This window comes from Haliotis rufescens, unplaced genomic scaffold (assembly GCF_023055435.1).
Source record: "Haliotis rufescens isolate VD_foot unplaced genomic scaffold, xgHalRufe1.0.p SCAF_25, whole genome shotgun sequence".
Lineage (NCBI taxonomy): Eukaryota > Metazoa > Mollusca > Gastropoda > Lepetellida > Haliotidae > Haliotis > Haliotis rufescens.
Window position 1 is genome coordinate 5,483,465 of NW_025963946.1, and position 16,611 is coordinate 5,500,075.

The 16,611-nt window shown below is 46.3% G+C and overlaps 1 protein-coding gene across 1 annotated transcript in view; it reads right to left on the bottom strand.

Moving 5' to 3' along the window:
* The window catches only part of LOC124122163 (nuclear GTPase SLIP-GC-like), a 35,567-nt gene extending 19,404 nt beyond the window's left edge, over positions 1 to 16,163 (bottom strand). Inside the window, exons 1-3 of the mRNA XM_048402278.1 lie at positions 16,075 to 16,163; positions 3,196 to 3,267; positions 2,660 to 2,752 (exon numbers count right to left, since the gene is read on the bottom strand). Coding sequence (XP_048258235.1) covers positions 2,660 to 2,752; positions 3,196 to 3,230 — 128 coding nt within the window. The 5' untranslated portion in view covers positions 3,231 to 3,267; positions 16,075 to 16,163. The remainder of the gene's footprint in view (positions 1 to 2,659; positions 2,753 to 3,195; positions 3,268 to 16,074) is intronic.
* Between the last annotated feature and the right edge of the window lie 448 nt (positions 16,164 to 16,611).

Consider the following 16,611-nt stretch of genomic DNA (forward strand, 5'->3'; position numbering starts at 1 on the left):
GCAAACGTAAACAATTACGTATGTGTTGGTTCAAAAGTTGAATCGTCCTTCTTGCGGGAGAAACGTTTAACAGCAGATACTCCTTGAGTGTGAAGCTCTTCAGCAATTTCTTGTTCAGACATGTCCGACAAAGAACCAGTCCTGTCACGGACAATGCCTCGGCAGGAGTTGAGTGTCCTGTGTTCAGAAACAACAACCTCAATATTGGCAAATTGACTGATTGATAACAGATTGATTGATTGTTGTTTCCTTACACATTCAACAAGAAGGGAGCCAGAGCGAAGTCGTGTCACGTTTTTAACCTCTCCACAATATACTTGAATGGCTTTAGAAATGGCAAAGGGGTTCAGTTTGATGGGTTCATGATCTTTAGCCTCGATCACAAGGAAACGAGCCCAAGAATCAATATTTGCAACTGTCTCATTAGATGAGCCTAATTCTATATGTCTACGCTTTGAACCAGGATGATTAGACGCCATGGTGAAAGAAAAGTATTCAGCAACCCTGCTCCCTACCCACCATGGAGTGTCAACAAGGACAGTGTTACATTGCACCGGATATCCAGAATGCAAACACCAGGGGTACAGGGTTGTTATACTCCAGCAAAAAAGACACGAATAGCTATATTTATCTACCAATTCAATGTCAGACTGGTTCTGCTCTTGACAAGAAATTGGAGACATACATTACTCGGAGGTCAACATCACCAGATTGGCCCATGAGCCACCGCCTTCTGGCATAAGACTCTAGGCAATTAATTCCATGACAAATTGTGAGTACATACAAGTTTAACATGACCAAGACCAAAATATACATCAAAATACAACACAGGTGTGCAGATACAATTCTACGCACAGGGCCTGGCATGACCAGCCGATTGATAAGACCGGGCCCATCTTACCACCCGTCTAGGCGAAGTAAGGGTCGAAGTAGTGTGTTGGGCAAAGGAACGCTATTCCAGGAACCAGTGCCCTCAACTACCAGACTCCCGTCCTCCGCCGACACAGGGACGCAACCCACGGCAAACAGGTTGCCCATTTAAGTCGCCTCATACGACCAGCAATGGGAGGCTTTGGAAATATTCTGCCCTTGTTCCACACGGGGGATGAGCTATTAGCGCTACCCAGCACTCACCACGAGGAGGTAAAATGAAATGAAGTGCTGTGGTACACATGTGCATGTAGTCTGCATTATGACTAAATGTGTCAATAAACGCAATGATTTACGAGAGTCCAATGTATGGACACTGGGTGTTTGTGTTGTAGTCAACACATATAACTGTGATGGAATAATGACACTAGTGATAAAAACGAATGATACAGGTTTTTTTATCGATCTCAAGCTCATTAAAATCAGACTTTAGTACTCGCTACCGCTAAACAAAGATCTGAAGACATCCCATTAGTGGTCACGTCAGAACGACCTTTCATCCGACCAATCAGAGCGTTTCTTACCAGATTATAAAAGTGACAGTCTGAATGTGATTTCTAATCATGCAACCTCGAAAACTGTAACACAGGGTATTCCGAACGATAGTTAAGGGTCCAACGACTGAATCCATACAATCTATACCATCTATTAGCCATACCAGAAGGTTCTTTTGTTCAGGTTTCAAATTTGTAATTGAGAATTTATCAAAATATGTTTTGAAGCGTAGTCGCCAGTTTGCCATTAGTGCCGTAAAGTACGAGAAAGCTGCCTACTGATTGGTCATTCCATTGGTCGGTCGAAGTTCGCGCAAGGTCGTTCTGACATGACCCGTAATTGGATGTCCTCAGACCTTTGTTTAGCAGTAGCAAGAACTAAGATCTGATTTTAATGGGATTGTATCGATCTCGATCTCATATCCAGTTACACATATTATTGCAACTTTTGGATCTCACAAGTAACATTAATTGTATATGGATGTGATATCTTTGTTTTGTTCTTGATTTGAGTTTTAACTATTTTACAGTTGTTGTGGTTGTAATCATCAATCGCTTTCCACCTTTTTCATTGCAAGCAAATATTCTACCATCAGGGGTCCAAAATGAATACAATGAAGTGTCCTTGTTTAGATTTGGAAGTAGTTTCACCAAGTCATGGCGATATTTTCTGAGGTCCCCATTACAAATCAAATATTCTTGAGTGACCCTTTAGTTTCTTTTTTTTGCCGTGTAGACCTGGTTTTTGGTATTGTGAGCAACAAACTTAACAAAGACCTGTGTTTGCCCATTTACGATCTTGCCGATAACATGCGAGTAATCAATATCTACATCAACGAACAAGCAACAGTCTCGAGAGAGATCTAGACATGTAGACGCGAAGCTTCCTTCTGTGAAAATCGAGGCTTAACTGTGTGACACATTATTCCAATGTCCTTGTAAAAGGTAACGGTCACAGTTAGTGTTAATGTCTGAGAGTGTTTGATACGTGTACCTCAGATCGGTAATCTGACAGCTCTTTTCATATGTTGTCAAGCCCGCGTTCACGTGTCATAAGGGGCAGATAACTCTAAGCCTGAAAACTGGAAAATGGCTTAATCAAAACACTCCAGTAATGTGTGGATTTACAATTTGACTTATCTTTATCAGCAACTCTAAAAGATCACGTAATTTAACAATCATTACTAACAACCACTCATCACTTATTCAATGAAAACAATGAGATAAAGTCATACCGTAACGTTAATCCCGTCGGCCATTTTGACGTCGTATATGTTTTTACAATCACATCCCTTGTACTTAATGCTATAGCTTTATACGCTCCAATACTAAAACACAAATGAGTATAATTCAATGAAGGTTTCTTGTTGTGACACACTGACTGTCTAAAAACAAGGTATTTTTTAGGACTGAGCAATACCTTGCCTTCTGTACAATTGTACAGTCTCCTTCTCTGTTTTCCTCAGATGTTGCAGTTCCAAGTAAATGCAAGATCTCCTCACATCTAAACAGAAACTGTATTTACACAGTACATTGACACCAATGTGCTCCTGGAAATGAAGATTAATGATGTTCACATTTGGCTCACGCGAGTATCCATGTGACATAGTATGCAGTTAGGTATGGACATGATATGTGAGATACACACAGATTATATATAGCTTATACTTTGTTACTATTCGACAATTGCTAACATGAGAACTAAAAGTAGGACGATACATTTAATGTATACGATTTACAGTAGCAATAATTGTTTGGACGCGAGACTTACCGGGAGATGTGAGCACTCGACACAGGGGTGTTCATAATGCCCGCAACCAGGTCAATCCGAGAGTTTACAAATCTGAAAGAAGCACTAACACATCAAGAATACCTGTACATACCAGGTCATGAGTGAAGTTTTCTTGTGTAAATACTGACGATGAAAGTTTAAACTTTGCTTACTTTGAGAAAGATATACCTGATAAAACTATTTATACCCTCATGTGTTTCCGTATCGTAAATATTGTATATGCAGTGTGTATGCAGTAAGATCACAATAGGCCACATGTGTATTTTGTTTATATTCAAAAAATATTAACGATGCAAAACCACGTTCAATTAATATTCTGCGGGATAGTTAAGCTTTAGCATTTATACATCTACACACATGCATGTTGTATGAATGTAATTGCATACATAGACAGAATTACGCTCATTCTTGTTATATAGCATACAAAGTCGCGAGCTTCGTAACAGTGGTATCTAACGAGGACGAGTGTTGTACTCTGTTTATTACCCGCGTTAAATATGTTCTCAAGTGTATACATATAGTGTAATATAGTAATAATTATATAACTGGAGTAAGATTGAACACAGACTGTGATGAAGGACAGAAGGGAGAGTCTGACTGTGTTGAAGGACAGGAAGGAGAGCCTGACTGTGTTGAAGGACAGGAAGGAGATCCTGACTGTGATGAAGGACAGGAAGGAGAGTCTGACTGTGATGAAGGACAAGAAGGCGAGTCTGACTGTGATGAAGGCCAGGAAGGAGAGTCTGACTGTGATGAAGGACAGGAGGGAGAGTCTGACTGTGATGAAGGACAGGGAGGAGATCTAGAGTCTGACTGTGATGAAGGACAGGAAAGAGAGTCTGACTGTGATGAAGGACAGGGAGGAGTGTCTGAATGTGATGAAGGACAGGAAGGAGAGCCTGACTGTGATGAAGGACAGGAGGGAGAATCTGACTGTGATGAAGGACAGGAGGGAGAGTCTGACTGTGATGAAGGACAGGAGGAGATCTAGAGTCTGACTGTGATGAAGGACAGGAAAGAGAGTGTGACTGTGATGAAGGACACGAAGGAGTGCCTGACTGTGATGAAGGACAGGGAGGAGTGCCTGACTGTGATGAAGGACAGGGAGGAGAGTCTGACTGTGATGAAGGACAGGGAGGAGTGTCTGAATGTGATGAAGGACAGGAAGGAGAGCCTGACTGTGATGAAGGACAGGAGGGAGAATCTGACTGTGATGAAGGACAGGAGGGAGAGTCTGACTGTGATGAAGGACAGGAGGGAGAGTCTGGCTGTGATGAAGGACAGGAGGGAGAGTCTGACTGTGATGAAGGACAGGAGGGAGAGTCTGACTGTGATGAAGGACAGGAGGGAGAGTTTTACTGTGATGAAGGACAGGTAGGATAGTCTGACTGTGATGAAGGACAGGAGGGAGAGTCTGACTGTGATGAAGGACAGGAAGGAGAGCCTGACTGTGATGAAGGACAGGAGGGAGAGTCTGACTGTGATGAAGGACAGGAGGGAGAGTCTGACTGTGATGAAGGACAGGAAGGAGAGTATGACTGTGATGAAGGACAGGAAGGAGAGTCTGACTGTGATGAAGGACAGGAAGGAGAGTCTGACTGTGATTAAGGACAGGAAAGAGAGTCTTACTGTGATGAAGGACAGGGAGGAGGGTCTGACTGACGAAGGACAGGAAGGAGAGTCTAATTGTGATGAAGGGCAGGAAGGAGAGTCTGATTGTGATGAAGGGCAGGAATGAGAGTCTGACTGACGAAGGACAGGAAGGAGAGTCTGATTGAGATAAAAGGGCAGGAAGGAGAGTCTGACTGTGATGAAGGACAGGAAGGAGAGTTTGACTGTGATGAAGGACAGGAGGGAGAGTATGACTGTGATGAAGGACAAGAAGGAGAGTCTGACTGTGATGAAGGACAGGAAGGAGAGTCTGACTGTGATAAAGGACAGAAAGGAGAGTCTGACTGTGACGAAGGACAGGAAGGAGAGTCTGACTGTGATGGAGGACAGGAAGGAGAGCCTGACTGTGGTGAAGGACAGGAAGGAGAGCCTGACTGTGGTGAAGGACAGGAAGGAGAGCCTTACTGTGATGAAGGACAGGAAGGAGAGTCTGACTGTGTTGAAGGACAGGAAGGAGAGCCTGATTGTGATGAAGGACAGGAAGGAGAGTATGACTGTGATGAAGGACAGGAAGGAGAGTCTGACTGTGATGAAGGACAGGAAGGAGAGTCTGACTGTGATGAAGGACAGCAAGGAGAGTATGACTGTGATGAAGGACAGGAAGGAGAGTCTGACTGTGATGAAGGACAGGAAGGAGAGTCTGACAGTGATGAAGGACAGGAAGGAGAGCCTGACTGTGATGAAGGACAGGAAGGAGAGTATGACTGTGATGAAGGACAGGAAGGAGAGTCTGACTGTGATGAAGGACAGGAAGGAGAGTCTGACTGTGATGAAGGAGAGGAAGGAGAGTCTGACTGTGATGAAGGACAGGAAGGAGAGTCTGACTGTGATGAAGGACAGGAAGCAGAGTCTGACTGTGGTGAAGGACAGGAAGGAGAGCCTGACTGTGATGAAGGACAGGAAGGAGAGCCTGACTGTGATGAAGGACAGGAGTGAGAGTCTGACTGTGATGAAGGACAGGAAGGAGAGCCTGACTGTGATGAAGGACAGGAAGGAGAGCCTGACTGTGTTGAAGGACAGGAAGGAGATCCTGACTGTGATGAAGGACAGGAAGGAGAGTCTGACTGTGATGAAGGACAAGAAGGCGAGTCTGACTGTGATGAAGGCCAGGAAGGAGAGTCTGACTGTGATGAAGGACAGGAGGGAGAGTCTGATTGTGATAAAAGGGCAGGAAGGAGAGTCTGACTGTGATGAAGGACAGGAAGGAGAGTTTGACTGTGATGAAGTACAGGAGGGAGAGTACGACTGTGATGAAGGACAAGAAGGAGAGTCTGACTGTGATGAAGGACAGGAAGGAGAGTCTGACTGTGATAAAGGACAGAAAGGAGAGTCTGACTGTGACGAAGGACAGGAAGGAGAGTCTGACTGTGATGGAGGACAGGAAGGAGAGCCTGACTGTGGTGAAGGACAGGAAGGAGAGCCTGACTGTGGTGAAGGACAGGAAGGAGAGCCTTACTGTGATGAAGGACAGGAAGGAGAGTCTGACTGTGTTGAAGGACAGGAAGGAGAGCCTGATTGTGATGAAGGACAGGAAGGAGAGTATGACTGTGATGAAGGACAGGAAGGAGAGTCTGACTGTGATGAAGGACAGGAAGGAGAGTCTGACTGTGATGAAGGACAGCAAGGAGAGTATGACTGTGATGAAGGACAGGAAGGAGAGTCTGACTGTGATGAAGGACAGGAAGGAGAGCCTGACTGTGATGAAGGACAGGAGTGAGAGTCTGACTGTGATGAAGGACAGGAAGGAGAGCCTGACTGTGATGAAGGACAGGAAGGAGAGCCTGACTGTGTTGAAGGACAGGAAGGAGATCCTGACTGTGATGAAGGACAGGAAGGAGAGTCTGACTGTGATGAAGGACAAGAAGGCGAGTCTGACTGTGATGAAGGCCAGGAAGGAGAGTCTGACTGTGATGAAGGACAGGAGGGAGAGTCTGACTGTGATGAAGGACAGGGAGGAGATCTAGAGTCTGACTGTGATGAAGGACAGGAAAGAGAGTGTGACTGTGATGAAGGACACGAAGGAGTGCCTGACTGTGATGAAGGACAGGGAGGAGTGCCTGACTGTGATGAAGGACAGGGAGGAGAGTCTGACTGTGATGAAGGACAGGAAGGAGTGTCTGACTGTGATGAAGGACAGGAAGGAGGGTCTGACTGACGAAGGACAGGAAGGAGAGTCTAATTGTGATGAAGGGCAGGAAGGAGAGTCTGATTGTGATGAAGGGCAGGAATGAGAGTCTGACTGACGAAGGACAGGAAGGAGAGTCTGATTGTGATAAAAGGGCAGGAAGGAGAGTCTGACTGTGATGAAGGACAGGAAGGAGAGTTTGACTGTGATGAAGGACAGGAGGGAGAGTATGACTGTGATGAAGGACAAGAAGGAGAGTCTGACTGTGATGAAGGACAGGAAGGAGAGTCTGACTGTGATAAAGGACAGAAAGGAGAGTCTGACTGTGACGAAGGACAGGAAGGAGAGTCTGACTGTGATGGAGGACAGGAAGGAGAGCCTGACTGTGGTAAAGGACAGGAAGGAGAGCCTGACTGTGGTGAAGGACATGAAGGAGAGCCTTACTGTGATGAAGGGCAGGAAGGAGAGTCTGAGTGACGAAGGACAGGAAGGAGAGTCTGATTGTGATGAAGGGCAGGAAGGAGAGTCTGACTGACGAAGGACAGGAAGGAGAGTCTGACTGTGATGAAGGACAGGAAGGAGAGTCTGACTGACGAAGGACAGGAAGGAGAGTCTGATTGTGATGAAGGGCAGGAAGGAGAGTCTGACTGACGAAGGACAGGAAGGAGAGTCTGATTGTGATGAAGGACAGGAAGGAGGGTCTGACTGACGAAGGACAGGGAGGAGAGTCTAATTGAGATGAAGGGCAGGAAGGAGAGTCTGATTGTGATGAAGGGCAGGAATGAGAGTCTGACTGACGAAGGACAGGAAGGAGAGTCTGATTGTGATAAAAGGGCAGGAAGGAGAGTCTGACTGTGATGAAGGACAGGAAGGAGACTTTGACTGTGATGAAGGACAGGAGGGAGAGTATGACTGTGATGAAGGACAAGAAGGAGAGTCTGACTGTGATGAAGGACAGGAAGGAGAGTCTGACTGTGATAAAGGACAGAAAGGAGAGTCTGACTGTGACGAAGGACAGGAAGGAGAGTCTGACTGTGATGGAGGACAGGAAGGAGAGCCTGACTGTGGTGAAGGACAGGAAGGAGAGCCTGACTGTGGTGAAGGACAGGAAGGAGAGCCTTACTGTGATGAAGGACAGGAAGGAGAGTATGACTGTGATGAAGGACAGGAAGGAGAGTCTGACTGTGATGAAGGACAGGAAGGAGAGTCTGACTGTGATGAAGGACAGGAAGGAGAGTATGACTGTGATGAAGGACAGGAAGGAGAGTCTGACTGTGATGAAGGACAGGAAGGAGAGTCTGACCGTGATGAAGGACAGGAAGGAGAGCCTGACTGTGATGAAGGACAGGAAGGAGAGTATGACTGTGATGAAGGACAGGAAGGAGAGTCTGACTGTGATGAAGGACAAGAAGGCGAGTCTGACTGTGATGAAGGCCAGGAAGGAGAGTCTGACTGTGATGAAGGACAGGAGGGAGAGTCTGATTGTGATAAAAGGGCAGGAAGGAGAGTCTGACTGTGATGAAGGACAGGAAGGAGAGTTTGACTGTGATGAAGGACAGGAGGGAGAGTATGACTGTGATGAAGGACAAGAAGGAGAGTCTGACTGTGATGAAGGACAGGAAGGAGAGTCTGACTGTGATAAAGGACAGAAAGGAGAGTTTGACTGTGACGAAGGACAGGAAGGAGAGTCTGACTGTGATGGAGGACAGGAAGGAGAGCCTGACTGTGGTGAAGGACAGGAAGGAGAGCCTGACTGTGGTGAAGGACAGGAAGGAGAGCCTTACTGTGATGAAGGACAGGAAGGAGAGTCTGACTGTGTTGAAGGACAGGAAGGAGAGCCTGATTGTGATGAAGGACAGGAAGGAGAGTATGACTGTGATGAAGGACAGGAAGGAGAGTCTGACTGTGATGAAGGACAGCAAGGAGAGTATGACTGTGATGAAGGACAGGAAGGAGAGTCTGACTGTGATGAAGGACAGGAAGGAGAGTCTGACCGTGATGAAGGACAGGAAGGAGAGCCTGACTGTGATGAAGGACAGGAAGGAGAGTATGACTGTGATGAAGGACAGGAAGGAGAGTCTGACTGTGATGAAGGACAGGAAGGAGAGCCTGACTGTGATGAAGGACAGGAAGGAGAGCCTGACTGTGTTGAAGGACAGGAAGGAAATCCTGACTGTGATGAAGGACAGGAAGGAGAGTCTGACTGTGATGAAGGACAAGAAGGCGAGTCTGACTGTGATGAAGGCCAGGAAGGAGAGTCTGACTGTGATGAAGGACAGGAGGGAGAGTCTGACTGTGATGAAGGACAGGGAGGAGATCTAGAGTCTGACTGTGATGAAGGACAGGAAAGAGAGTGTGACTGTGATGAAGGACACGAAGGAGTGCCTGACTGTGATGAAGGACAGGGAGGAGTGCCTGACTGTGATGAAGGACAGGGAGGAGAGTCTGACTGTGATGAAGGACAGGAAGGAGTGTCTGACTGTGATGAAGGACAGGAAGGAGGGTCTGACTGACGAAGGACAGGAAGGAGAGTCTAATTGTGATGAAGGGCAGGAAGGAGAGTCTGATTGTGATGAAGGGCAGGAATGAGAGTCTGACTGACGAAGGACAGGAAGGAGAGTCTGATTGTGATAAAAGGGCAGGAAGGAGAGTCTGACTGTGATGAAGGACAGGAAGGAGAGTTTGACTGTGATGAAGGACAGGAGGGAGAGTATGACTGTGATGAAGGACAAGAAGGATAGTCTGACTGTGATGAAGGACAGGAAGGAGAGTCTGACTGTGATAAAGGACAGAAAGGAGAGTCTGACTGTGACGAAGGACAGGAAGGAGAGTCTGACTGTGATGGAGGACAGGAAGGAGAGCCTGACTGTGGTGAAGGACAGGAAGGAGAGCCTGACTGTGGTGAAGGACAGGAAGGAGAGCCTTACTGTGATGAAGGACAGGAAGGAGAGTATGACTGTGATGAAGGACAGGAAGGAGAGTATGACTGTGATGAAGGACAGGAAGGAGAGTCTGACTGTGATGAAGGACAGGAAGGAGAGTATGACTGTGATGAAGGACAGGAAGGAGAGTCTGACTGTGATGAAGGACAGGAAGGAGAGTCTGACTGTGATGAAGGACAGGAAGGAGAGCCTGACTGTGATGAAGGACAGGAAGGAGAGTATGACTGTGATGAAGGACAGGAAGGAGAGTCTGACTGTGATGAAGGACAGGAAGGAGAGTCTGACTGTGATGAAGGAGAGGAAGGAGAGTCTGACTGTGATGAAGGACAGGAAGGAGAGTCTGACTGTGATGAAGGACAGGAAGCAGAGTCTGACTGTGGTGAAGGACAGGAAGGAGAGCCTGACTGTGATGAAGGACAGGAAGGAGAGCCTGACTGTGATGAAGGACAGGAGTGAGAGTCTGACTGTGATGAAGGACAGGAAGGAGAGCCTGACTGTGATGAAGGACAGGAAGGAGAGCCTGACAGTGATGAAGGACAGGAAGGAGAGCCTGACTGTGATGAAGTAGAGGAAGGAGAGTCTGACTGTGATGAAGGACAGGAAGGAGAGTCTGACTGTGATGGAGGACAGGAAGGAGAGCCTGACTGTGATGAAGGCCAGGAAGGAGAGTCTGACTGTGATGAAGGACAGGAGGGAGAGTCTGACTGTGATGAAGGACAGGGAGGAGATCTAGAGTCTGACTGTGATGAAGGACAGGAAAGAGAGTGTGACTGTGATGAAGGACACGAAGGAGTGCCTGACTGTGATGAAGGACAGGGAGGAGTGCCTGACTGTGATGAAGGACAGGGAGGAGAGTCTGACTGTGATGAAGGACAGGAAGGAGTGTCTGACTGTGATGAAGGACAGGAAGGAGGGTCTGACTGACGAAGGACAGGAAGGAGAGTCTAATTGTGATGAAGGGCAGGAAGGAGAGTCTGATTGTGATGAAGGGCAGGAATGAGAGTCTGACTGACGAAGGACAGGAAGGAGAGTCTGATTGTGATAAAAGGGCAGGAAGGAGAGTCTGACTGTGATGAAGGACAGGAAGGAGAGTTTGACTGTGATGAAGGACAGGAGGGAGAGTATGACTGTGATGAAGGACAAGAAGGATAGTCTGACTGTGATGAAGGACAGGAAGGAGAGTCTGACTGTGATAAAGGACAGAAAGGAGAGTCTGACTGTGACGAAGGACAGGAAGGAGAGTCTGACTGTGATGGAGGACAGGAAGGAGAGCCTGACTGTGGTGAAGGACAGGAAGGAGAGCCTGACTGTGGTGAAGGACAGGAAGGAGAGCCTTACTGTGATGAAGGACAGGAAGGAGAGTATGACTGTGATGAAGGACAGGAAGGAGAGTATGACTGTGATGAAGGACAGGAAGGAGAGTCTGACTGTGATGAAGGACAGGAAGGAGAGTATGACTGTGATGAAGGACAGGAAGGAGAGTCTGACTGTGATGAAGGACAGGAAGGAGAGTCTGACTGTGATGAAGGACAGGAAGGAGAGCCTGACTGTGATGAAGGACAGGAAGGAGAGTATGACTGTGATGAAGGACAGGAAGGAGAGTCTGACTGTGATGAAGGACAGGAAGGAGAGTCTGACTGTGATGAAGGAGAGGAAGGAGAGTCTGACTGTGATGAAGGACAGGAAGGAGAGTCTGACTGTGATGAAGGACAGGAAGCAGAGTCTGACTGTGGTGAAGGACAGGAAGGAGAGCCTGACTGTGATGAAGGACAGGAAGGAGAGCCTGACTGTGATGAAGGACAGGAGTGAGAGTCTGACTGTGATGAAGGACAGGAAGGAGAGCCTGACTGTGATGAAGGACAGGAAGGAGAGCCTGACAGTGATGAAGGACAGGAAGGAGAGCCTGACTGTGATGAAGTAGAGGAAGGAGAGTCTGACTGTGATGAAGGACAGGAAGGAGAGTCTGACTGTGATGGAGGACAGGAAGGAGAGCCTGACTGTGATGAAGGCCAGGAAGGAGAGTCTGACTGTGATGAAGGACAGGAGGGAGAGTCTGACTGTGATGAAGGACAGGGAGGAGATCTAGAGTCTGACTGTGATGAAGGACAGGAAAGAGAGTGTGACTGTGATGAAGGACACGAAGGAGTGCCTGACTGTGATGAAGGACAGGGAGGAGTGCCTGACTGTGATGAAGGACAGGAAGGAAAGCCTGACTGTGATGAAGGACAGGAGGGAGAGTCTGACTGTGATGAAGGACAGGAGGGAGAGTCTGACTGTGATGAAGGACAGGAAGGAGAGTATGACTGTGATGAAGGACAGGAAGGAGAGTCTGACTGTGATGAAGGACAGGAAGGAGAGTCTGACTGTGATGAAGGACAGGAAAGAGAGTCTTACTGTGATGAAGGACAGGAAGGAGAGCCTGAGTGACGAAGGACAGGAAGGAGAGTCTGATTGTGATGAAGGGCAGGAAGGAGAGTCTGACTGACGAAGGACAGGAAGGAGGGTCTGACTGACGAAGGACAGGAAGGAGAGTCTAATTGTGATGAAGGGCAGGAAGGAGAGTCTGATTGTGATGAAGGGCAGGAATGAGAGTCTGACTGACGAAGGACAGGAAGGAGAGTCTGATTGTGATGAAGGGCAGGAAGGAGAGTCTGACTGTGATGAAGGACAGGAAGGAGAGTTTGACTGTGATGAAGGACAGGAGGGAGAGTATGACTGTGATGAAGGACAAGAAGGAGAGTCTGACTGTGATGAAGGACAGGAAGGAGAGTCTGACTGTGATAAAGGACAGAAAGGAGAGTCTGACTGTGACGAAGGACAGGAAGGAGAGTCTGACTGTGATGGAGGACAGGAAGGAGAGCCTGACTGTGGTGAAGGACAGGAAGGAGAGCCTGACTGTGGTGAAGGACAGGAAGGAGAGCCTGACTGTGATGAAGGACAGGAAGGAGAGTCTGACTGTGTTGAAGGACAGGAAGGAGAGCCTGACTGTGATGAAGGACAGGAAGGAGAGTCTGACTGTGATGAAGGACAGGAAGGAGAGTCTGACTGTGATGAAGGACAGGAAGGAGAGTCTGACCGTGATGAAGGACAGGAAGGAGAGTGTGACTGTGATGAAGGACAGGAAGGAGTGTCTGACTGTGATGAAGGACAGGAATGAGAGCCTGACTGTGATGAAGGACAGGAAGGAGAGTATGACTGTGATGAAGGACAGGAAGGAGAGTCTGACTGTGATGAAGGACAGGAATGAGAGTGTGACTGTGATGAAGAACAGGAAGCAGAGTCTGACTGTGGTGAAGGACAGGAAGGAGAGCCTGACTGTGATGAAGGAGAGGAATGAGAGCCTGACTGTGATGAAGGACAGGAGGGAGAGTCTGACTGTGATGAAGGACAGGAAGGAGAGCCTGACTGTGATGAAGGACAGGAAGGAGAGCCTGACTGTGGTGAAGGACAGGAAGGAGAGCCTGGCTGTGATAAAGGAGAGGACGGAGAGCCTGACTGTGATGAAGGACAGGAAGGAGAGTCTGACTGTGGTGAAGGACAGGAAGGAGAGTCTGACTGTGGTGAAGGACAGGAAGGAGAGCCTGACTGTGATGAAGGACAGTAGGGAGAGTTTGACTGTGATGAAGGACAGGTAGGAGAGTCTGACTGTGATAAAGGACAGGAGGGAGAGTCTGACTGTGATGAAGGACAGGACGGAGAGTCTGACTGTGATGAAGGACAGGAAGGAGAGCCTGACTGTGATGATGGACAGGAAGGAGAGTCTGACTGTGATGAAGGGCAGGATGGAGTGTCTGACTGTGATGAAGGGCAGGATGGAGTGTCCGACTGTGATGAAGGACAGAAAGGAGAGCCTGACTATGATGAAGGATAGGAAGGGGAGTCTGACTGTGATGAAGGACAGGAAGGAGTGTCTGACTGTGATGAAGGACAGGAAGGATTGTCTGACTGTGATGAAGGACAGGAAGGAGAATCTGATTGTGATGAAGGACAGGAATAAGAGTCTGACTGTGATGAAGGACAGGAAGGAGTGTCTAACTGTGATGAAGGACAGGAAGGAGTGTCTGTTTAGTTTCGTTAATCAGATATATTTCGGTTTGCCACTATATATGAATAAATAAATCAGTTGTACTCTGAAGTAAATTTAATTTCAATAAGCCAGTTTAAGTTTTTGATGCTCTCAATAAATCTGCTTGTTTCAAACTTCGAATGATTTTTTTTTCTTTTTGCTTTCAAGTAATTGGTCTAATTCCATTATTCTATTTGACAGGGACGCTAGCGATGACATCTTGGATCAATGGTATCAAAGCCACTAACGTGACGTCACGTCAAAGATGTAATTGCATACATGGCGTCATTATGTTGTTGTAACGTCACAAATGTTCAATTATGTTATCAACGACATTACGCGGCTAGACATGGGTTAACTTGTCTGCAGGCAGTGGCAAGATATGGGTTATCTGGCTGTGGACTCCTGATATGGACAGGATTTCGCTGTTGTCGGGGTGGCAAAAAATACCTATCAGGACAGATACATAGACTAATTGTGTTAACTGATAAAAGCTAAAAAGGCAATGTCTGAAATGGTTGTATATGAACAACCTAGTACAATACATGATTTAACCTAACAACTTTGATATATCAGTTTACAATGTACAGCGTAAGGCTTCACATCCAAAGCATGGTTCATATACCACCACGTACATGCCAAGTACATTTTTTGTCACTGTTTATAATTTCTTTTTGGTTTACATGTAAGTTTAAGCCTGTACAAAATTATATATATTGAAACAATTCTGTGTGATTAATTGTAATTCTGTTCCGTTTCGTTATTTGAGCACACTTTGTGATACCACACAAGGCAAAATAAGGAAAATCTTGACATCGGTATGATACCACACAAGGCAACAAGGAAGGAATTGAAAGATTAATGGTACCACATACGGCATTATAGGGAAAGTCCGGAAAGATTAAGGAAACCACACACAAAGAGAATCTCACCCGAGTGTCTTTGATATCAAATATATCAACACGAGTTGATAAAAGTGGAAAAAACTTGCCATCGAGTTTTTCTACTTTTATCAACTTTTACAAAGTAGATATCGCTTGATCTCACACAAGTGATATCTCCTTTGGAAGCCAGTTTTAGATGATAAAGTATGATAAGCAGAATCTGGAAAGAGTTTATTCCATACCTAACCAAACAGATAGTGCAAGCAACAAACAGCGAGATAGCAGCGGTCTGTAAATAATCGAGTCGGGATCAGACAATCTGGTGACTGAATTAAGCATTGATGTACGCGATTTGAATACGATGACATGCATACTTTCAGAATTTGGCCTGATTTAATAGGAGAATATTGACGTGGCTGGCGTGATAGTCCCTCAAAACTCCTAAATTGGGACCTAGAAAAAGAAAATAGTTTTCGACGAAATTCGCGAATTATTCTCGAATTATAGACAATCGTTAATTCATCGCGGAGTTTTCGCAAATTTACTGCAGAACACGAACCGAACTGATGCGTTGTGATGTACGTCTAAGTACACATGCATTGTATATGTATAACTTAAACGTTGACTCTGATTCATCTTGTCCTGTTTGTGCAAGAAAAGGATAAGTATCCAACTTATGAATGGTGGTCTAGTACTACGTATGTGCGTTAATTATGTCCAATCTGTGCTGTAACAATATATTAACGTTTTGCTGTGAGGGAGTGAGTTGGGTTTAACGCCGCTTTTAACAGTATTCCAGTTATATCACGGCGTGTCAGCTTAATGTTGGAGGAAAGCCCGAAGTGATGCAGGTCTCAGACGTTTACCACTTCGGTGAAACCCACGAGCACGGGTATGGTGCTGACAAACCTAGAAACATAATCGGGGTGAACCCACTATCATAGATTTCTGGAACGCAACTCAGCACAGCGAATCGCGGCGGCTCAGACGACTGAGCTACCCGTGCCCTCTTGACGTTTCGGAAGACATTCATTCACAACATGGTACTTTTCAGGTAACTTAACAAATAATGAAGAAAAGTTATATATCAGGGTATGTAAGCGACAATCGTATATCCCATAGTTATTACATAATCCACCTGTTATAGAGTTTAGGACGGTTGATGCTTACCTGTCGGAGAAGAATTCAACTCACACAACTGTAAGCAAACAAAAAAATGTCCTTGTGTATGAATGTGTGTGTACATGTTTCGGTGGTATTGGCGTTCAATCCCAACTTCCTTGTCTGGGTCATGTTGTTATCAGTGCAGATTAAAAAATGTAGGACATGTTAGCTTGCAATCGCTACACGAACAGCGTTTATCAGGTTTGACACGAGTTAACAAACAAATGCCCGGTTGTACATGCAGATCATATTGAGTACTAGTGCGGGAGGTATGAGAGTTTCCTCGTACACAACTGCTATCTGTTTGTTTGTTGTTTAATGCAGCACTCAGCAATATTCCAGCTATATGACGGCGGTCTGTAAATAATCGAATCTGGACCAGACAATCCAATGACTGACATCACGATATGTCTTCACGGGACTCCAACTTGCTGTTATTTACATCAACGACTACCAGATTACAGCTATTGGCGCTTTCAATCTAACGTAGTTAAGAGAGAGAAGTAGAGTGCGTGAGTGAGTGAGTGAGTGAGTTGGGTTTAA